Raw genomic sequence first — 24,123 nt, forward strand, 5'->3', positions numbered from 1 at the left:
TGTTTACCTGACAGGATGAATACAATCCCAGCCAAACAGGCAATTTTAGCTTTGGCTTTATCTGAGCCTCCCACTTTGGTACACTTCATTCCAAAGAGTGCAAAAATGGAACCAAAAAAGCCCAGGCTGACAGCCGCGATCATCAGTCCTCTACATGCCTGGATATAACCTGCAATTAGAGGAAGTCATCTCCATTAACACAAACATGCAGCAGTACATGTGGAAACCCTCAGTTTACATAGTCAATCTGGGGCCTGATGTGTTTTCCCAAAAAAGGACTATGCTGGTTAAAACACGGGGCAAGACAAGAAGAAGGGAAAGCAAGCCAATGTCTATGGAGTGCCTACTTTAGGACACACATTTCAGAGTCTGGTATATGCACTATTCTCATGAGGGGTCTGAATGTTATTATTTCCATTTTTACCGATGAGGAAACTGAGGCACACAAAGGTTGTGTGATCTTCCAGGGGTGAGTTACTTACTCAAGAGTATACATGAATTCCAACCCAGATGGAACTACAAAATCCACATAATACTGCCTGCCGCAATGAGAAGCATCATCTGCCATCATCCCAATGCTCTAAGTCCTTTGCATGTCAGGTCCTTCAAATAGATGTCCTAATGGTTTTGACATGATAAAAATATAAAACTTAACAATTGGAAATAAGAGCTCTTAAACCTTCCAATATTAGTGGAAGCTTATACATGAGACTAACTAGAATACTGCCATGAACCATGAGGCATCTAAATCAAGAACTATGTTAGTGACATGTTCAGGGAACATATAACAAAATCGGGCTTAAAACATCATTTAACTAGGGGAGTCATTTCTAATTATTAAATCAACTGTTTGCATTTAGATGGAGGTCTTCCAAGTGTCCAAGATGTGTGTTCCGTTAGTTTGTTTGATCATTCCTCCTGCACCATTCATTGTCTTAGGCATTCATTTTTGTTTGCATAGCTAGGGTGATGGTAAACTTCAGTGTGGCTTTTGTCCAGGCACTAACACATTTTAAATCAATAGAATTGAAACAAAAAACGTTTGCACATAGCCATTTTCATGTCACTCGAAACCCTGCCATATTTCGATCTGAAACAGTGACAGTACCACATGCCAGGTGTAAGTTACTATCTGCTGAGCATATGAGCAGTCATCAGGTTTACACTGGGTGTTAAACTTTTCACTTGGAAAAAAATCCTGAAGTGCCAGAATATAGAAAACCACTTATTATTGTTCAAGCCTTTATTAAATAATAATTCTAAGACCACGATAGTCATGAGTTCAGGAAGAAAGCACTGGTGGCCTCCAGTCCATATTTCACTGGAAAGAATGAAGTTTTATTTCTAAAAGTCCACTCTGAAGAGCACACAGGTGCTGCTTACTTAATTGTGACACACTTCAAACCCCCACAAATGCAGACTGCAATGACAATGACCTTCTATCATACAATGGGAGCTACTTCTACACAGAAAACCATTTCACTGATGCCGAGGCCATCAAAGACAGCAAAAGAAACTTCTTTTTAGCAAAATAGGACAATGAAGGCTTCTTTTGATAGCAATATTCATGCTGCAGGATGATTCGGGTCTCTGGTAGCCAATACTGAACAGCTCGATTTTCAGCTTCTACCCCAAAGGCTCCAAGCCAGAGCCCAGGGTGCAGGCAGTGGCATAGCAGAGAAAGGAGGCTTCCGCAGCCACTGGGTAGTTTCATTATTTTTGTGAAATTCATTTTAATTTGTGGTTTTGAGGAATTCTGGCTGACTCTGGAAGCAATCATCAAACAAACAAAAATGTTGGGGGAGAGTAAATATATATAGGTAGTAGTTCCGCTTCTCTATGAGGAACAAGTTCTAAGACTTCCACACCCCAGGGGAGACTTGAAGCCACAGGTGGTACTGAACCCTGTATATACTATGCTTTTGCCTGTATACACACGCCTATGATAAAGCTTTACTGAGAATTTAGGCACTGGAAGAGATGAAGAATAATTAATGATAAAATAACTATAACAATGTACTATAACAAACATTACTTAAAACTTATGAATTACTTCTGGAACTTTCCACTTAATATTTCCACACCACAGCTGACCATGAGTAACTGAAATCAAAGAAAATGAAATCTTAGATAAGGATGGGGGGGGGCTAATAAATATGTGTGTATCTATAATTTATATACATATATATGTACAAATCACTAGTATGCACCATAATTCGCATTTGCTGTAGTTATTTTAGAGGATGTACTCACAGAAAATGCAGGTGGTCTGGACTTCAGCAAAGGAAAAGTTCTACAGTGTGGTCATGTAGAAGAGGGAAGGCATTTGTTTTCCCAGGTGGTAAACAGTGGTTAGAATCCCAGGCTAATCCATTCCAGTTTTGAGACAACATGGAAATGATAACAGTTGTAACCTCTACTCCTGTTCTCTTCTCTGGGTTTCACACTCTGAGTTCTTCTACCACAGCCCTTGTACCTGCTCTAGTCTCTTGTACAAGAGGAGCTGGAGGGAGTAGGGTCTGATTTGGTCAGGTTCTTCTCTCCTGCCAACCAAATCCCCTGGTCTGGAAGATAAGGTACTTCTCTCTGGTATGGAACAGTAGCAATTACCATTGAGCTTTTTGTATGCACAAAGCCCCTCATTGGCTAGATGTTTGAAATGGGGAGCAAAGAGTAGAGGATGAACCCCCACTGTCAGCCATACAAGTGCGGAGCTGCCAGTCAACACAGGGTTTGGAAATCAGGAGCTACCAGTCTTAATAACACCTATAGACTCAAGCCTTCAGTGACTTCCAGCAAGCACAGTTTATCTTCTGTAAGGCAGACCCAACTTCCTAACAGTTCCTAAGGGCAAGACTCAGAAGTAACACCATCAAGTGAGGTAGACGTAAAATCCCAGCCAAGGAGGCCATTATTTCTGACAAGTCTAATTTACGGACACTGTTAATAGCTAATTAACGCATTAAAGTGCTGGGGCATGAACATATTTACTTAGAAGTTCTCTGAAGTATAATTTATAGTTAGTTCTCCTGGGAGAAACGGCAAACATTCCCACTAACAGAAATAGATGGCATAAACTAAAAACAACTCTGGCTGAAAACGATCCTCCATTGAGGTTCAAGGAGTGCTCCCAAAGGAATATAGACGAGCAATAAACGGAAATCACTAACCCATTCAACCATGAAGTTCTCAAGATGTAAAATACAGCAACTTTAACGTAATGGATGCTTTTGGAGGAAACCTTCAAGGTGTCCCTTAAAAGTCAAGTGTTTTCTAAACGATGCAGACCTGATCTTCGATTGCAGCCAAGCAAAAATGAAAACATCCTCGTGGTGGACACAATTCACTAGTAGCACCTGTGCTAGTTGCTGAATTTTTAGAAGGAAAAAAGACAAACACTTTTTACCATGAAGGTGCCAGAGGCGGAGAAGGAAGCTCCTCTCCTCCCAAAGCCACAGCCAAAGCCAAAACAAATGCTTTTTTGGCCAAGAAGGCAGTGTTGAAAGACGTCTCCAGCCACAAAATAAAGAGGATCCGCATGTCACCCACTTCCGGCAGCCCAAGACACGGAACCTCCAGAGGCGGCCCAAATATCCTTGAAAGAGCTCCCCCAGGAGAAACAAACTTGACCACTGGCCATCATTAAGTTACCCCTGACCACAGAGTCAAGATAGAAGACAACAGCATGCTTGTGTTCATTGTGATGTCAAGGCCTACAGGAAGGGCTGGTGCTGTGGTGAAGTGGGTAAAGCCACCGCCTGCAGTGCCGGCATCCCACATGGGTGCTGGTTCAAGTCCCAGCTGCCCTACTTCCCATCCAGCTCTCTGCTATGGCCTGGGAAAGCAGTAGATGGATCTCTCTCTCTCTCTGCCTCTCTGTAACTCTGCCTTTCAAATAAATAAGTAAATCTTTAAAAAAGAAAAAAAGACCTACAAGCAGCATTTCAAACAGGCTGTGAAGACACTCTGTGACACTGATGGAGAAAGAGAGGCATCTGCTCAGCTGGCTCCTGATCAGGATGCTTTGTGTGTCGCCAACAAAATTGCAATCACGTAAACTGAGTTCAGCTGGCTAACTCCAAACATGTTTTTTCTTATATTAGTAACTTTGTGTGTGTGTGTGTTTCTTGGAAGACTCTGAAAAAAGAGTGCCATGGTGGGGAAGCAGGAACTCTGAATTTCAGCTCTGGTGTTTCTACCTGTGACCTACCCCTGATCACATTATTGCCTGATTTGAGTTCAGTGTTTTCTCATCTGTAGAACAGGAACATAGCACCCACTTCACAGAATAAGTAAAACCAACAAGGTATCTGACAAGGAATAAGAAACTCCTCAAAGCTTCCTTTCCAAGACCCTGAGAGACTGAGTCCACACAGAACTGAGAGGTGGATTCTTAGCATGGTGCAATATTAAATCCAGACTTCAGCTTTGTCATGCCTCATTTCCTCAGCCGGAAAAACTGGGGTGGTCATGGTACCCCCCCGAGGGTAAGGAATCAGAGCTTTGAACTCATAGGAAATTCAGAATAGTGATCCCAACACCTGCATCCAAGATGCCTGTTCTTCCACCAGACACAAGATGAGGGAGTTCTGAGTCCTCTCTCTCTCCAATCTAGAGCTCCTTTCCAGCTTAACGGGAGGAGTGGGCTGCACAGGCCTATGGCCACCATGGTCCAAAGGAAGATATCTTTCTCCTACCACTTTAATGGCAATGTCAAGACCAACACCCAACAGATGCACCTGCCCTGGAAACACCTGCACAAAGTAGACAAGCACAAAGGCCCTGTTGCGGAAAGTTCCACTTGCAGGTGGGAGAACAGCTAATCAGCTCTCCCCAATACGAACATGCAGCTGTGTGATGCAACCCTTCTGGGAGAGACAGAAGAGTTTTCAATAGGAAATGCTCTCTGAATACTAAGAAGACCAAGTTGTCAAGGAAGAGACTGGTCAGCATGATTATTCCACAGATTTCCAAGTCCTATAGGGAAAAACAGGTGTCATAAATTTAAAAGGCAAGCAATGGTCTGAAATGGAAAATATATAACAAATCAGAGTGACAGGTCATTTTAAGAGGAAAACAACAGAACCATAGGCACAAGATATGGACAAATTGCAAACGAGAAAAAAAAATGGTCACTAACTATACAGTAAGATGCCAAAACTGCTGGTAATCAGGGAAATGCTAATTAAAATAACAATATCTTCTGGATGAAAAACTCAATAGCAAGGGGCCGGTTTGAGTCCTAGATGCTCCACTTCTGATCCAGCTCACTGCTAATGTGCCTGGGAAAGCAGGAGAAGATGGCCCAAGTCCTTGGGCCCCTGCACCCACACAGGAGACCCTAAAAAAGACTCCTGGCTCTTGCTCCTGGCTTTGGACCAGCTCAGCTCTGGCGTTGCAGCCATCCAGGTAGTGAACCAGCAGATGAAGACCTTTCTCTCTATCTCTCCCTCTCTCTCTCTGTAACTCTACCTCTCAAACAAATAAATAAATCTTTAAAAAAAGAAAACCTTAGTGGGAAGAATGTGGAGAAACAGGTAGCCTCATACACTGTTGGTAGAATGTAATCTTGCAGTATAAACTGAATATGAAAATGCCTATTTATTGCTCTGACAGTAGTAACAAGTCTCAGTGGAGCAGTTTGCAGAAATACACACGAATACAAAGAGGTGAATACAAGGATTTTCAGTACAGCACGAACACCAACAAAAAGCTGGAAAGGATCCAATGTCCACAATGAGTAAATGATTAAATGCACCAATTTATTCAGACAAATGAATACTATGCTGTAGCTAACAAGACTCACTGCTATCTGTACCAACTTGGAGAGATACACGACCAATTTTAAAATACTGCAGAAAAAAGGCAGAACGATGTCATTTATGTTCACAAAAGTCATTTCCTGCAGAGGTGGTAGCTGTACGGCCTCGTGAAAAGTACTAAATGCCACTGAGTTGTTCACTTTATAATGATTAATTTTTTAAGGTTAAAACTTTCACCTCGATTTAAAAACAGGTTTTTAGGAGTGGGCATTTGGTGCAGTTCAGTCACCATGGGGGAGTCTGCATTCCATCCCAGAGTGTCCGACTTGAGTCCCCGCCCTACTTCTGCTTCCACGTGCACCCTGGGAGGCAGTGGATGATGACAATTGGGTCCCTGCCACCCAAGTGAGAGACCCAGACTGAATTCCAGGCCCTTGGCTGCAGCCTGGCTCAGCTTTGGCTGCTGTGAGCACTTGGGGAGTGAACCCATAGGTAGAAAATTTCTCTCTCTTTGCCTTTCAAATAAAATGAAAGCACATAAAAATCTTTAAAAATTAAAAAAAATTGCAAACTACCTGAATGCTATGCTAGGAAGGCTAAACAAATTACCATGCACTCAAATACCAGTGACCTATTATTATGCAGCCATTCGAAACTCAAGGACATTTTAATCACATGGGAAAAAGCTTTACAATGCAATGCTAAAAAAAAAATAAGTAGGCTAAAATTGTGTATCTGTTATTATACTAATTATGTTAAGTAAAAGGTGTGGAGAAAAAAACCAAATCACCTTCTCATAACAAGTTGGGTGGCCTATGAACCCCGCTGGTCTCTGCTCCACTTGCCCACTGGCCCCAAGGCTTACCAGCTGAGCGCTAGCGCTCTTTCCTCCTCACTACCCCCATCAGGATACCACTGACCTGCCCTTACTAGTCCCCTAGAGCACTGATTCCTCCCGCCACTGTCCCACAGAAGGAAGCGCCCTACCTGGCACCATCTCAGGTAACAACGGAGGCACAAAGGGAAGAACGCTCGCAGCACAGCAACTGTCAACCCCGTGTTCCTGAACGTAAACCACAGGAACAAGAGGCAGCCTGTTCATTACCTGGATGCGAGCTTGCAAAGCACAGGAAATTCAACATCTGCAGGGGAAGAAACAGGGTTCCGGCTGCTCGTTCTACACAACAGGACGCAGACCTGGGCGCCACCCTTCTAAACCCAGACGCCTAGTCCCTCATGCAAGGTGCCATCAAAAACCACACTGAGCAACAGGTAGCTTTGAAATCGGAAAAGACCCCCCCCCCCCCCCCCCGCCACCTGCCTAATTCAGCTTTGGGTAGCAAACACCATCTCGCGGGAAACCCAATCTTGTCTTTCATTCACCCAGCTATGCAAATAAAAAACTGCAAGAACAGGCATTAAAAACAAACAAACAAACAACAACAAAAGGAACACGTCTCAAATCTAAAATTAATGCAGATGACGCCTTTTAAGATCCACCTTAGTCTCTTACTGTAAAATCCTGGAACAGTCTGGGACTTAAGAAACCACTAGGGCTATTACGTCGACTATTCAGTTTTGTATCTGAATATCCACCTGTCGCTTCAAGGCAGTGCAACACACAGAGACCCGCTAGCTAGCTAGCACAACGCAGGGGAACACCTGCAAAGCACCAGGCGGGGCAGCCCGCACAGCGGACGCGGGAGGGCCGGACGCACCAACTGCGGGTCCACGTTCTGCGTGGATCAGAGCTAATTGATTGTCCTAGAATTTGGAGCAAGTGTTAAGGCGTAAGCGGGCAAGTTGACAGAAAAGCTTTAAAGCAAACAACAAAACTGCAATATGTTTCTCTTTTTTTCCTGCCTGCTTTGAAAGGAGCCAACAAAGCGACGTAGGGAGCTGGAGCCGGCAGATCTGGCTCTCAACAAGGCCGTTTAGTGAGGACCCCGATTTGGGGCGCAGTAGGGAGGAGGGGACAAGCCCCGGCAGGAGCCGTCCGTGGAGACGCGGGACCGCCGGGCCTGGGGGTCATCCCACCCGGGGACCCTCCCCGGCTCCCTCAGGCCCGGGGAGAGGTGGGAGAGGGGCCGGGCCTCGGAGGAGCTTGGCCCCGGGGTTCCGCAGAAGGGGTCGTGGGGTGCCAGGGGGCGTCCCGTCGGGCTGGCCGCGCGGGGCCGAGGGGATGCAGACCGTCCAGCGCCAGCATGGAGGGGAAATCCTTGCAGTTGGAGACGCCGGTGGAGTCGGTGACGCACGTCTTCCACAGGTTGGCCCAATAGGTGGCCGTGGTGATGACCGTGCCGTCGATGGTGGACACCTTCCAATAGTCGGTGGGCAGCGTGGAGGACACCAGCACCCAGCCTGAGATGGAGACCATGAAGGCGATGATCTCCGAGGCCGTGCTCGCCATCCCGCCCGCTGCAGCCTCGCTCGCGCTCGCGCCGGAGCTCCCACTGGGCGCCACGACCCCCGCGCGCCCGGCCCCCGACTCCGCCTTCCGCCGCCGCCTCCGCCCCCGCCCGCCACTGCCGCTGCCCCGAGACCCGGCGCTAGGGGGCGCGCGCGGCCTCGCACACCAACGCCCGGGCAGGTGCGGGGTTGTGGCCGCGGAGCGCAAGGGGCGCGCACCAGGCTCAAGTCCCGCAGCAGCCCGGTTTTACTCCAGCCGGGCGGCCCCTGCATCTCGCGCGTAAGAGAACAGCTGTCTCGTTGCAGCGGTGCAGGGACTCCAGGCAGTGGACAGCCTGCTGCGGCCCCCAGCCTGCCACCCCCGACCCAGCCCTGCCCACGGCAAATAGTTTGGCTTCCTGAGTACCTTGTAAAGCAGAGCAGAAAAACAGCCTTTTGTGTGCTCTGAAAGGACACGGTCAGCTACCGCAGCTCTCGGGCTGCTGAACTCCATAAAGGCCTGCGCGCCACGCTTGTCTGCATGACTCTGTTGGCTTGTCACCGGGGATCACGGTGCTGTCTCTGAGCTCCAAACCGGCCTTGCCCTCCAAATTCTGTAGTTCTTTGGGGCCGGGCAGTATGCGGAAAGGCCTCGTAGGCACAAGCCTGAACTCAGGGCAGCAGCAGATGGACAGCCCAGGCTCCACGGCAGCCGTCCTTCCGATCTCGACCTTGTGTATTGCAGACGTGTCCCTTCCCGAGGCACTGCACACGGAGCGTGCATTTAAAGGTTTCTGCCTGTTGCTCCTTTCCAGCCCCAACCCCCACCCCGTTCTGTGGACCTGTTCTGTGAAGTGAGGGTTCTATCACAGTCAGCTCCTCTCTCTCTCTCTCTCTCTCTCTCTCTCTCTCTCTCTCTCTCTCTCTCTCTCATTTTGAAGTAGGAGTTACACAGAGGGAGAAAGAGACAGACAGATACTCCATCCACTGGGACACATCCCAGGTGGCTGCACTGGCCAGGGTTGGGTCAGACTAAAGTCAGGGGCCAGTAGCTTCATCCAGGTCTTCCACATGAGTGCAGGGGTCCAAGGGCTTGGGCCATCCTCCGCTGCTTTCCCAGGCGTATTAGCAGGGAGCTGGATTGGAAGTGGAGCAGCCGGGAATACAAACCATATGAGACGCTTTGGCTGCAGGTGGCAGCTTAACCCTCTGTGCCACGGCACGGCCCCCCACTGTGAGTCTTGCTTCATTTTTTACGACACCTCCACCTTTGGCACCCAGGTGAAGAATAAACTCATGTATCGCTTCTTTCCCTCATTACTGTCTCAAGGTAAACATAAAGATCAAGGTGTGCTTCCAGCTCCTGGGGTTACAAATCTGGGCATAAATGGAGGAACAAAGACACTGGTTTATTATGGGGTTATTATTTGTCCACTTAAAGCTCTTGCCGTTCTTGTGTGACCTTTCAGGATCCACTTCTTGCCAAAAGTAACCAAAGGTCTGAAACCCATAAATCAAGTCCGCTACAAAAAAGGCTAGTTATCAGCCCTGTGTTTCACAATCTTTGCGTGCGGAAACTCTGGTTCATGGTGAAGAATTTAATTCTTCTTTGTCGCTTTTGTTTTGACCAAATGGGTGAAGAGGAAATTAGAGGTGACCAGGTGGCCATGAGGAAGAGAATACAAAATCATCAAAACTCAGGTTGGCATGGAGACCAGTGGGACACGATCCACATTCACACAACCGTCCTATTTCCAGAATGATTTTCAGCCCTCGATTGAGAATTCAGGACCAAGGATTCCAGGCACAGCCAGATACCTTGTCTTCTGTTTTGTTTTGTAAGTCCTTTTAGAAAGTTTTTTTTTTATTGGGCCTCAGAATGTCTCTTTTAAAAAAAAGATTTATTTATTTGAAAGGCAGAGTTAGAGAAGGAGAGACAGAGAGTTCCTCCAACCACTGGTTTGCTCCCCAAATGGCCACAGTGGACAGGGCTGGGCCAAGAGCTTCTTCCAGGTCTCCCAGGAGAGTGCAAGGGCCCAAGGGCTTGGGTCATCCTCCACCTCTTTCCCAGGTGCATTAGGTGGGAGCTGGAGTGGAAGTGGAGCAGCCAGGACTTGGCCTGGCACCCATATGTGATGCCACTGCTGCAGGCTGTGGCTTTAACCCGCTGCACCACAGTGCTGGCCCCAGAATGTCTCTTTAACTTGCACAGAAATGCTGCCATGATCTGCACCCTGACAGCACCCCAAGTGGCCTCCTCTTGGCTGTGCAGCTGCAGGGAGGTGTGCTTCATGCACTCTTGGCTTCTGCAGATGGGGTGGGAGTGAAGAAGGCTTGTTCAGTGGGATGCAGTAGGTTACCCACTGGCCAGCTCTCTGCCATGTTGGGTTCACTGTAGATAAAGCTTAAAAACAAAATTTGGGGAGCACCTTCCTAACCTCTTCCTTCTCCTGTTCAGTTATTCCAATCGGTGTCTGCCCAGTGGTGACTCCAGAGTGTCTGCTATCCTTTTGTATGAGTTACCTTTTGAAAGTACTTCTGTCACCTGGTTTCTTGCCCTTCAGTAGATTTCCCCTACTAATCCTTCTAAAAAATTAATTTGTTTGCTAGGCAGAGTGATGAGAGAGAGGGAGAAGGAGTGTCGCTCCCCCTCTTCATGGAGGAACGACACTAAACCCTGCCTAGGCTTCATATCCGAGTCACGGCACCATTATGTCGCTCCCCCTCTTCGTGGAGGAACGACACAGGACCCTGCGCTGTTCTTTTGTCTGCTCGGCCCTCCCCGGGTTTGCTGCTGGTTCTTCCCGGGTTGGCTACCGACCCTTCCACCTCCGTGGAAGGGCGGTTCCCCCTGCCACTTTCCCCACTTCCACGGGGGAGCGGCACACCGCCGGCCGGCTCTCTCGGAGGCTGCTCAGGTGTTCCTCAGATGTTCCTGGTGCATGTTGTCTCTCTCCTCCTTTATAGTCCTCTTCCACCAATCCCAACTCTGCTACCCACACGCCGAGTATGCTGCTCTCCTCCAATCAGGAGCAGGTCCTGCTGTTTATTGGTTGAACTGGAGGCAGCTGTGTAGAAGCTGTTTCCTCCTCTCCCAGCGCCATATTGTGGGAGAGCAGATGCATAGAATAAGTCTTAATTCCAGTAACAGTCTAGTCCGAGTTGCTCCCCACAAAGGAGGGGGAAGGGGAGGGAGAGGGAGGAGAGAGAGAGAGGATATCTTCCACCTGCTGGTCTGGGCCAGGCCAAAGTCAGGATCCTAGAACTCCATCCTGGTCTCCCACATGGGTGGCTGGGGTCCAAGCACTAGACATAGCTTCTGCTGCCTTCCCAGGTTCATGAGCAGGAAGCTGGATCAAAAGTGGGACAATGGGGTCTTGAACCTGCACTCCAATGTGGGATGCCCATTATTTTAAGTGGCAGCTTAACCTGCTGCACTACAACACCAGCACCCTCTACCACTGGTTTTAGACCATATTCCTTTCTGAATCATCTCTTATTGCTTTTTTAAAAGATCTATTTTTTATTAATTTGAAAGGTAGAGCTAGAGAGAGAGAGAGAGAGAGAGAAAGAGAGAGAGATCTTCCACCCACTATTTCACTTCTCAAATGGCCACAACAGCCAGGGCTGGGCTAGGCTGAAGCCAGGAGCTGGGAGCTTCTTCGAGATCGCCCATGTGGATGTAGGGGCCCAAGCACTTGAGTTATCTTCCATTGCTTTTCCCAGGCACATTAGCAGAAAGCTGGATCAGAAGTGGAACAGCCTGGAGCCCATATGGGATGCTGACACTGCAGGTGGCAGCTTTAGCCACTACACCACAATGTTGGCCCCCATTTGCCTATCTCATATCTGATTTACTGTTTGGAAACACTCACACAGAAATCACTAATATTTAATAATAGTACACAGTTTGTATTTTTTAAAGATTTATTTATTTATGTGAAAGGCAGAGTTACAGAGAAATCTTCCATCAGCTGGTTCACTCCCCAAATGGCCACAGCGGCCAGTGCTGAGCCAGGCAGAAGCCAGGAGCTTCTTCCAATTCTCCCATGTGGGCACAGGGACCCAGGGACTCGGGCCACCTTCCTCTGCTTTTCCCAGGCATGTCAGTGGGGATTTGGATTGGAGGTGGAGCATCCACGACTCTGACTCTGAAGACAGAAGCTTAACCCGCTGTGCCACAACACCTATACTATAGTTCTTCACCTTGGCAGTCTCTGTTTTCTGTGCCTTGCTAATGACAGATATTCACGAAATGTGCTGATGATTTTTTTTCTTGCTACTAGACAATGTCCTGATTTACTTTTGACACACACAAAAAGTGTATTGTGACCTTTAAGACTCAAGCGGTTCCTCATTCATCAACTGTTTGGCTATAAATTCTGTCTGGATTCAGAGACACATTGTGTGTCTCTTAAAGAAAGACCTATAAACCATGGTTCTATGTTTTAGACCAGTCTCTCAAAGCTAATTTACAATATAGTGTAATTCTAACTATTGAACTTAAACATCCATAAACCCATGTCACCGATGCAACACGGCTTTCAGATGAAATAAATTCTTAATTCAAGTTCTTCTTTGTCCTCTCTCTCTGCTGCCTCACCAACCAAAGAAGCCAGCAGCTCCCCAGGGGTCCACGGCAGTAGCATTTATGAAGCTTCCAATGTGTGGCCAGGCTGAAAACCACAGCCCTTGACCAGCTAGATCAGACCAAGGTCGTCATGCCTGTGTACTTGATGGATTTTTCTTTTACTTTTATCCTTTGACCTTTCTATAAGATTAGACAATGCTAACCTTTTTTTCTTCCCAAGAATGAATTGCATATTAATGTAGAAAGTTATATTTTCAAGCCCATGAGTGACCAAAGAATGCAAATTGTTAACTTTCTTTAGTACTTACAGAATATTATGTAATGATTCAAGCATTCGTTTTAGAATGTCTTATAGCTTGAGCTTTTCAAACCAATTTAGTCAGAAGAATCCTAAAAGTATATGTAAGAATGTCCAGAAAATCAAAGTGGGTCAAAAAGTATTTTTACAAAGAAATAATGGATAAAATGGCCCATTTCACTTTAAGATTATGGAGTCCCAGATAACCTTTTCAGTTAATCTGGAAACCAATTTACAGAGAGTACCTTTCAACTGATAAATGCTTCCTTATTTTCTTTAGGATTCTTTTCTCTGAAATTCTTATTTAACTATTCATAACAGACTACTCTTCATTTAAATGTAACAGTGAACACACTGAGAAATTGGCTTTCTCTAAATTGTTCAAGGTAGCATCTTAATTAACAATAATTTGGTCTTCACAAAAGGCTGTAGATTTCTTCTAGTATGAAAAGTGATTGATCTAAAAATTAATTTAAAATGTCCTGAACAGGTATACCTTCTGAGCCTGTCTACTGTTCTGGCCTAAGTCACTGGAATTCACTTCGGAAGTTACTGCTCTGGCGTTATCATGGTTGTTAAGGAAAAACAGAGGAGCCTGCCACCCCAGGGAGGTTCAAGAGGAGCGAAAACCAGTTTAGCCAACTGAACAGGAGATTTGCAGAAACTCTTTGCTTGAGATCCAGTTCACCTGCCAAACAGCACAGGTGTGCCTTTCAACACTTCAAGGATTTTCTAAGCATCAAATCTGGTTTCAGTATACATTAGCTTTTTCCTAGATTCCAGCGAGATGGCGTGTTGCTAATCGGGTGGGAAGAAACTGGAGTCCTGATTTAAAAAAAAAAACAACAACTTCCTAGGAGCCAAATATTGTTACAACGCGTTAAAGAAGACTGAAAGCCGATACCAAGATATTAAAATAGCATATCTGTGTTCCCTTTCCTTCCGCTTTCCCTAACACTCTTAGTTTATCTTAATGCGCTACCCAAATTCTGAGATATTTAGAATGAAAACTATAGAGTGATTAGGAATGATTAAGGAATGAACACATTTTCAACATGACACCTCTGTTCATTTATAAATGTTCATATGCACACGCACAGAAACAAAGGGACTTCAAAAAGTGAGTGAAAATGGAATTTTAAAAGTGTATTTTGATGCAAAATGTTTTAAAATTTGTGCATAGTTTTGTCATAATATGCATTTTCTGTGAACAGTTTGAAGACTGTGCACGTATATGATTTGAAGGGGTTTTGCACAAAAACAAGCTATGTTTTCATTTCATTCTTCCACAAATTTTTGAAGTATCCTCATGGATATTTGTTTTGCAAATTATGAATATACAAACAGTTGCTTTATTTTGACATTTGGTAACCTCTGAGGATGCACTGCCTCCGAAAGTTTCCACGAGCTCATGACTAGTCAGTGCCATACACTTTGTGGGGGGTTGTTCTGCATACATCCTTTGAAACACATTCACCCCAATTTTAAGGTATTTTAAGATCATCAAGAGTCCTCTCAAGCCCTTGGAGGGCTAAGTTTTTGGCCATAGCTCATAGCTCTCTTAGTGAATACCCTCTCGTGCCTGGAGTGACTCTAATCCTGGGATGCTGGAAACTTCCAGGGCTTGCAAACGGTTGGGTGCATTTGTTGGCCAATAAGCATTTGATGAGCACTAATTCAACTTGCCACCCTGGTCAGGTCAACAAGTAAATCTATATGTTTTGAGGAACTCATTTTATTTCTCAGAGTTATGGCTTCCTCATTTGTAAAATAAAGAAGTTATTTTTGGATGGCCATTAAGACTACTTCCAACTCTACAAGTCTCTAGTCCATGACTTCTAATGAACTCCATCATTCAGTCAAAATCAACAAGGAGCTAAGGGGAGTGAGAGCTGCCCTTTGGTTTTCTCACTGCTTCGTTTTCCAGCCACTTTGTCTCTGCCACCTTGAAGGGGGTTTATGTATGTGGGGTGGCAAGGGGGCTGTGCATAGAGAAAATCTATTAAAAATCTCTACATGTAATCTCACTTTTATTTTGCTTTCTGGTGCAGTTTTTAATGCTTATTTTTGATGATCAGAAATATAATAGGGCATGATAATTCAATTAATTTAGGGAACAGAGTAACATAACAGACAGGGGGAGATGATGGCGACAGCGAGATGTGAGAGAAAATTCTAGCTGTGTGTGCCTCTGGCCAGTCACTCATCCTGCTCAGCATTACTTCTTCAAATATAAAATGGGAATAAATAATAGCTTTTTTAAAGGCATTGAAGGATTAGAGACAACATACATAAAGGACTGGAATATGGCAGATGTTTACTGAGCGATGGATGTTATTCACATTTTTGCACTTCCTTGTCTCTTTAAAGTGACAAAATTACATCTTCCATAAAAGTGTTATTAGTCAGTGCTAGCCTGCACACATCAAGTGAATATGGATGAACTGTATTGCAAATCTTGAACTTGAAAAAGCAGATGGTGTGCGGTAAAAGGCCAACAAAGAAGGGGCAGGTACCAAGAGCAAGAGCGGAGAGAGAGCCACCAGAAAGTAAGAGTGGGGAAATCAGTCCAGAGGGAACAAGTCAGGGGAGAGGGGGCATCCACAGGGCAGGGAGCCCGAGGGCAGCTCAGTTTAAAGGGGACGAACCACTGCAAGACAGAGCTAGTGAGGGAGAAAGGAAGAGAACACAAAATGGACAAGGGAGGAAAAGTGGGGAAGTCAGGAGGCAATGCACTAAGCAGGGAGGTGAGCGAGATGGCGCTGAGCCAGGAATGTGATGGAGGACCCCAAGAAGAGTAGACAATTCTTTTCACTGCCCTCACTTCACTGTATCACTAAGAGTAAGGGGTGGGAGGTGGGCACATAGACGCTCATGCCCCACATTGGAGTGTCCAAGTTCACTTCCTGGCTCCAGCTCCTGACTCCAGCTTCCTTCTAATGCACACTCTGGGAGGCAGCAGTTATGGCTCCAGTGCTTCGGTCCCTTCGGGAGATCTGGCTTGAGCTCCCAGCTCCTTGGCTTTGGCCCAGGCCAGCCCCAACCATGGTGAGCATTTGTATTACGCAGGGAGACATGGGGAGCAAACAGACAAAAAAATCCCTGCCCGAATATGGCTTAGCTTTGTCCCGCCGGGGGAGACAAGGGACAAGGTGAGAGAAATATTTAGTCTATGAGATCATTTATGACAAAGAGGAAAAAGCTGGTGGGGTCAAGAGGGTACCAAGTGTGTTTGTGTGTGTCTGCATGTGTGTGTATGTGGGGAGTGGCGTTGAGGTTTCACAAGTAGTTAGAATGCCAGAACATGAGAAGATGGTTCCCAATAAAGACCTGAAGGCGATGAGGGGAGTCGCTGACACGCCTGGTCCAGGCAGAGCAGGGCCAGCACAGAGCGTGCAGGACCTGCCTGGATGGCCCCAGGGAGCAGAGGGAAGGAGAGGGAAAGGGGTGGGAGAGGAAGGCAGAGAGGTGAGGGGTGTCTTCCTGTGTCTGTGTGGCCCTCCATGAGTGTGTGTCTATTTGTGTGTGCTCCCTATGTGCATACATGTGGGTCTGTGTGTCCGGGTCTGCGCAGCATTTGTGTGTGTCATGTCTGGATGTCCTGGAGTATGCCCATGTATGTGCATGTGTGTCAGCCTTCTCTCTGTGTGTCATGTGTGTCTGTCTGTGCCTGTGTGTATGTGGTGTGTGTGTATGTGTGTATGTGTGTGTGTGTGTGTGTAGTGTGGGGGGGGTATAGGCAGGTTTGTGCAGCTTACAGAGTGTCCTAATGGCTATCATTTATAAGTTATCACTTACTGAAATAAGCGACCCTCTAAGCGAGCAGATTCAGGTGGGTTGGGTGGGGTGGAGAGGGAGGGGAGGGATTCCAGGGAGACATCTAGGCAGAGACACCGAGTAAGGAGTGGGATCTCCAGCCCGGGGATGAGGGCGGAGGTTTATGCTAGAACGGACCTTGTGGGGGTCACCTGTGGTGGGATGGTGTGCAAAGCCATGAGAGCAGCCAGACCCGCTAGGGCTGAGAGCAGACGAAGAGAGAAAAGTCTGGGACAGAGCCCTGACCTCTCCCACCATTGCCAAGGAGATGTGGAGGCACGGCCAGCTGGATGAGAGAGGAGCCAGCGTGCAAGTCCTGGAAGTCGCGTCCAGAAAACTAGCTTAAGGAGGAGGGGAGCGATCTATGGGTGGATGGTGGCAACCCCAGTGAGAAGAGCAGCGTCAGGGAGACTGGTCGTCGGAAACAGCAGAGAGGGCCTGCATGTCCTTGAGGAGGTCCTATTTCCGCGGAGAGGATGGCCGTGGAAACCCAAAGGGAGTAGGTTCGAGGGCAAGAGGGAGAGAGAAACAAAGAGAGTGAAAGTAAACCCCTCTTTAAATGGGAGAGAAAAAGAAAAACCTGAATGATAAAACTTTCAATCTATCCAAAAGCAAAAACGACCATATTTTATCAGGTTCTCAAAGACGCATTCATGCCGAGAAACTACATACAAGGAAACGACTAGGAGGTGCTATGGTCAGGTTTGTGCCGAGTCATCTCCACAAATCTCGTATTTTTGAATAGCAACATGGGAAGAAAAGAAATCACAATGGGGATTGTATGCTGATAATACGGTAGACAGATAATGGCCTCATCTCTTTTTTGTGGTTCAAAGCAGTGGCTGTTTCTATGTTTGACTTAGAGCTAATGAAAAGATCAAAAGAACAAAGTTAATGTCATGTTTTGCCTGTGATTATTATGACTACCACACCTCTGTGATTTCTGGCATTAATCTTTCTGACAAATATGTCCTAACGAAGCTGCTTCCCCACCACACAGTTTGTCCATATCTGTAATCCCACGGAGTTACGGAGTTAAGCAATGTTTTTCTTCAGGCAGAGCACCGTATGAAAGATTATATTGTAATTTTTTTCACAAAGCAAATAAAGCAGCCAGTGGAATTTGGTGAAGCAACCTGCGTGACATTTGTTTTTGAGTTTCTAACGTTTGTATACTGTAGAGGAGAAAAGCATATAATAAAACTTGGTTATTTCAAGTTCTTTTCCAGATAAGAGGACCACAGAAATGAAAGCATGGGCATTGTAGAACTGGGTATATGGAGGCATTTAATAATTTATTTTAGTTAAAAAAGATAAATGACTTAAAATAGTAGATGGAACATTAAACATAAATTCTCAAAATTATCTATTACTGTCTGATTTTTTTTGTGCCTTCAAGTAAATAATCATCTTACATGAAGAAATACTAGCAAATTATACTCTTGTCATTCTTCAGATAATCAAATCAATATTCAAATAATTGATCTCTATTGTCTTAAAATTCATTGCATATAATACATAAATATATATTTATCAACTGAAGAATGTTTCTACAAGGGGTTTGGAATCACACACTATGAATTTAGGAAAATGTAGGGTATTTTTGTTTTGCTGCCTAAAATCTACAAGCAATAGCTTGGTGTAATTTCACTCACAATTAGGGTCACCAGTTTCTTGTACCCTTTCTCCTAATGGCCAATTAATTTGGACTTTCAACGCCCTTGCATTTCACCGTTTCAGGGAAAACTGTGCCACACTCTAGAGTGCACTCGCCTCCACAGTTCTACCTATATGAAACCCCACGTATCCTTTTCCCTCAGCACCTGGGAAGCCCTGGCTGATTCTCAGGCACAGGCCAGAAGACTTCTCAAAAAGTGGATTTTAGATCCTTGTATATTCTGCTGCTTGCTTTACGTTTACCTACCCAAGAGCAAATAGGAATGTGCTCTTTACTATGACTTTTTTTTTTTTTTTTTTTTTTGGCTATGGTCATACCTATGACTATGACCTTTTGACGCACGCTCTCTCTTTTTTTTTAATTATCCAGTGATTGTAGCAAACATATTTACAGTGCACTCTTTTATTTCTGGCCAACCCGGGCCCGAGATGAACCACAGGTGTGATTACATTGCAAAATCACATTGAGGTGCAGGTATTTGAACAGCCACTTAAGACGCCACTTGGGAAGTCCACATCTTATATAGAAGTGCCTGGGTTCAAGTCCTGCCTCTGCTTCCAATCAAGCCTCCTGCTAATGCACACTTTAGGAAGCACCGGTAATGGCTCGAGTACTTGGTTCCCTGCCACCTACTTAGTTCTTTGCTTTAGCCTTGCCCAGCCATTTGGAGAATGAACCAGCAGATGGAAACTCTCTCTTCCCTTGCTCCATTTCAAATAAATACAAATGAAAAATAACCCACATTGACTTCTGAACTATATACACTCATATTTCAAATAAAATAATTTTTATACACTCAAGAAATAACTGTATTTAAATACTGTCATGTCTTCCACCTGCCCTAACTCCTACTGTTATAAAATAATGAACATAGAATATAGTTTTTCACATATGAAAAATATAAGGTCATAAAGAAATGATAAATGTTTGAAGAGATAAATATATTTACCCTGATTTGAACATTACACAATGTTTATGTGTATCAAAATATATGGCACCCCATAAAGAGGTACAATTTTTATGTGTCAGCTAAACAGAAAGAAATATATAGGATTATTTCACTCTTTGGAGTAATTTTGTTGTGTTTTTTAATCATTAAATTTGGGTGCAACGTATGGAAAAGTACTAAACTGGCATTTAAAGGACTTGGCATCTACTCCAACTCTGTTAATCTACATTTATTTGGGTCCATTTTTCACATCTAAAATGAGGGTATGGGGGTGGGGAAGTGAGTGGAATGAACAGGATCTTTAAAACTGCCTTCCTCTAACCATCAAAGGAGGAAATAAAAAAACGCAGTGGGAAAACGTTGTTTCCACCTTCTCTTCCGACAGTGGCACAAAGGAAAACAAGAACAGGAGACAGGAAGGAAAGGAGAAGGAGGAGAGGCAGGCTCAGGCAGAACCTGCGTGCTCTGCGCACGACGGCGGTGACGGTGGCGCTGTGAGCACATGTGCCTACAGGAGATCCTCCAGGAGTCCCTTTCTCGCCACCAGACACAGGCTGACCCTTCCATTCTCAAAGCTTCCTTGTGTTCAGTCCAGACGGGCACCGCCCACCTGCTTCTCCTGGTTCTGTTCACTCGCTTATATTCGGCTCTGTAGCTAGAAGCAAAGATCAGTAACCTACAGCCTGGTTGTTCCGGACTTCGCCCTGCCTCCAACAAGGGCTAGAAAGAAAGGCCAACTCAGTTTATTTGGTGAGCGTGGCCTAATTGCCTGTGGATCTGTTCTGGGGCACTGGTGCCTGTGTTTATTTTCATAGTGAGAATTAAGCATTTGGTGGGAGGTCCCTCAGCAGGTTACTGACAGAGCCAGCGGTGGAAGGCACAGCTGTTGAGTTCTCAGCGTGGGCTCTGGGCCACGTGGCCACGTGGCCGTTCTACCTGGTGTTCCAAATCACACACTTCTCAACTGCTAGGAACTTCCTATACTCATTGTTGTGGACAAGCTTTATAAAACTTCACACATCCAAAAGCACCAAACTTCCAAATTTTGAAACTGGAAAACTATCACACGTCTATTCAACCTAGAAAACAGAAAAATGTCATTGGAGAGCAAACTGACATTGTCAGTCTCCATGGAGAGATGCAGTATTTCAACACACAAAACTCCACTGGTTCTCTTAATTACTCAAGATCTGAAAGCAGATTACAGGGCTGCTCATACTTTTACAGGAGACAAAGGCAGACACCTTTCGGAGCTAGTATTTTTTGTCTCAGCCAGAGTCACAGTCTGAATATAATTTTTGTGTAATTTTTTTCTGCTAATTTCAAGACACATAAATGCTGTGTATATCTTATCTAATTCATACTAAAAACTAAAAATTTGGGGGCCGGCACTGTGGCGCAGCGGGTTAACACCCTGGCCTGAAGTGCTGGCATCCCATATAGGCACCGGTTTGAGACCCGGCTGCTCCACTTCCAATCCAACTGTCTGTTACGGTCTGGGACAGCAGTAGAGGATGGCCCGGGTTATTGGGCCCCTGCACCCACATGGGAGACCTGGAAGAAGCTCCTGACTCCTGGCTTCGGATTGGTGCAGCTCTGTCCATTGCTGCCATCCAGGGAGTGAACTATTGGATGGAAGACCTCTCTTTCTCTCTGCCTCTCCTCTCTCTGTGTAACTCTGACTTTCAAATAAATAAATAAATCCTTATTAAAAAAACTAAAAATTTTGTGATTCATGTATGTCCTACTAGATTTCAGTAGTAAACAATGCTTAAAAGGAAACACTTGTTAAAGGGTCAAGGTTATCCTTTTAAGGTAGAGCTATTGTATTCTATGGGATGTTATACATTTCTGTAGAGCCAAAGGAATTGTAATCATTTGAGCTCAAAATAAAGAGCCCCCTCTTAATTCTATGGTTTTTCTAAAAAACAAAACAAAAAGAGGAATGTGTAAGTGTTCTTGCAATAATATTGTGTAGAAAATATAGTTTCAATACTGATTTACCTTGATATATTATTAAAGCCCTTAAATAATGCAACAGCTTTAAATATATGTATACATATATATATATATATATGTCTGAATGACAGAGAGATGGAGAGAAGGAGAGAGGGAGAGAGGGAGAAGGAGGGGGAGGGGGAGGGGGAGAGGGAGAGGGAGAGAGGGAGAGGGAGAGGGAGAAAGTGGTGAGTCACTCTCCAAATGGCCACAATAGCCGTTCAGGTCCAGACTGAAACCAGGAGCTAGGTCCTCTGTCCTGATCTCCACACGGGTGGCGGGGACCCAAGTACCTGGGCCCTCTTCCTCTGCCTTAGGTGTATTAGGAGAACGATGGGCTGCAAACCTAATAGCTGGGACTTTTAAATCAGTGCTGGTGTTGTCTTAATCCATTGCACTGTAATGCCCAACAGGTTTCTTCTAGCTCCAAGCAACTGATATTTAAAATGCTTATTATAAAATAAATTTCATTTTCTTCGAAAACTGATTTCAGAATGTAATTTTTATACCAGTGAAGGTAGCAAATCTTTTAAGGTCATATACCAACTGGAAAATGATCACTTCAGAGATCTGTTGAAACAATGCTGGATTCCCAAATATTTCGGTATAAATCCTTAGTGAAACAGGATGAAATTCATTCAGATCACAGAATCCTCCCTCTTATGTATTGCTTTAGGACAGCCTTGTGCCATTGTTTGTGCCCAGCATTTACACACAGCTGTCCTCAAACCCATTTGGAAGTTGTTTGTTCTAAACTGTATTGTTGGAGAGCAATAGGAAATTTTAGAGATGGAACAAAGTTTGGTTTTAGTAAACAACTTGGGTGTCTAAAAATTGCCTTCTCTGTAGGATTAGAGTCTAAGGGGGAGGGCAAGGTTGGAGGGGCTGTCATGATGGCATAAACAAGGGTGTTGGCTGGAGCAGAGGCCAGGAGAGAGGGAAGTCATGGGACCCCAAAATCCAGAGAAGAAAATGTGTAGGTGGAGAATATTTGATATGAATGTCAGGAGAGGAGTAAGCTGGACGAGATACCAGGAGAGAAATTCAAGGGAAAACCACACATTGACAATGTAGCTGGATGAGTGTGTTACGGAGTTCTGGTCAATCTCAGTCTGAAATAAATGTGATGAGTCAGATTATAGCACTCTATGGTCATGTAAGTGGGTATGAGCACTTATTGGTAATTCACAGAAATAGTTTGGAAGTGGGTCCTAGATTTGTAATCAAATAAAAGCTGGAAATAATGCCTGGTTCTTGGTTGTCAGGTTAGTTTCCCATTAAAAACACATGCAGAATTTCATGGCAATGTCATTTTAGACTGGTACCTAAAGAGGGACTATGAATTTCACTTAGTACTATTTGTATGCATCCTAGGTAACAGCTCCTAGGGCTAGTCAATTGGCAGATAAAGGTTCAGTGATTCTCTACTCACAGTTTCTTTTGTAGGCACTAGAAACAAATTAAAATGGTGCGGCTGGAGGAATGTTCTTGGTTACCACATACCAGTAAATTACCAGGCAGGTGGGTATGATGGAAAAACTGGAACCTGGAATCCAGCCAGTTACAGAAGCCAGAATAAGATAATAAAATGCATAGCACTTTCAGATTTGCAAGTGCCACCCTGTGAGCAAAATTGTGCCTTAATCTATATCATTCAAGCATAAAACTTAGATGAATTTCTGATCAGAAAGGGATACCTGTGGTACACCACTACCATTGAAAAAGAGGACTTTGGGGTGGGCATTTGGTAGCAGGTTAGGACATCACCTGCGATGCCCACATTCCGTATCGGAGTGCCTGGGTTTGAGCCCCAGCCCTACTTTCAATTCCAGCTTTCTTCTGATGTGCACCCTTGGAGCAGCAGGTGATGGCCCAAGTAGTTGGGTCCCTGCCAACTCCCTCCCATGTGGGAGATCTACATTGAATTCTCGACGCCTGAATTTGCCCTGGCACAGTGCCAGCTGGTGTGGGCATTTGGTGACAGAACCAATGGATGGAAGATCTCTGTCTCTGCCTTTCAAATAAAATGAAAACTAACTTTAAAAAGAAAGGAAAAATGGCTTTTTCTTTGCTTTTACTTCCTTTCCATGAGTTACACTATGAAATCCAACAGTACTTCAGTCCATCGTTAGCACGTTAGACCACCAGGAAATGGACGAATATTGCAATGAGACTCAAGTTAAAGAAATAGATGGGACTGGCATTCATGTATCCCCTCTACTCACGAGTCACACACTTCCTGTATGTGAAAAGAGCCATACATACTGGGTATTCATTGAAAAATGGACAATTCTAGTTATTACCACGCATACACACACACACAACACACCCCAAATTCCATAAGTGTAACTTATATTACTTCACTAGGTATTGTTTAGGCTATGGTAGAATGGAATTACACTCCAAAATTAGAAGATTGTAAACAAGCTAGTTTTTCCGCCATTTAATGTTACTTTCAAAATACTCAATCTTAATTTGATTTGGCTACCTAAAATAGAAAAACCAACTTATTTCTTTCCTTTAGCAATAGTCCCAGCTCTTCTCTGAAACTACTCTGAAGAAGCAAAGAGCTCTTAATTGGCACTCACATAACATACATGCTGTCAGAATTATGTTTCTGCATTAAATTACAGCAGCTGTGAA

General features: G+C 44.9%; 1 protein-coding gene across 4 annotated transcripts in view; it reads right to left on the reverse strand.

The window, feature by feature from the left end:
• CLDN10 (claudin 10) overlaps positions 1 to 24,123 on the reverse strand; it is a 154,193-nt gene that overhangs the window by 12,896 nt on the left and 117,174 nt on the right. For 3 of the 4 annotated variants that reach the window (XM_089303508.1, XM_089303509.1, XM_008260102.5), the window contains exon 2: positions 8 to 169. In XM_089303508.1, coding sequence (XP_089159634.1) covers positions 8 to 169 — 162 coding nt within the window. Of the gene's footprint in view, positions 1 to 7; positions 170 to 7,952; positions 8,257 to 24,123 lie in introns of those variants that run through there. The other variant, XM_008260101.4, reaches the window with a different exon arrangement.

The sequence above is a fragment of the Oryctolagus cuniculus genome, chromosome 9 (genome assembly GCF_051225735.1).
Source record: "Oryctolagus cuniculus isolate XC-2025 breed Fujian yellow rabbit chromosome 9, ASM5122573v1, whole genome shotgun sequence".
NCBI classification, from domain to species: Eukaryota; Metazoa; Chordata; class Mammalia; order Lagomorpha; family Leporidae; genus Oryctolagus; species Oryctolagus cuniculus.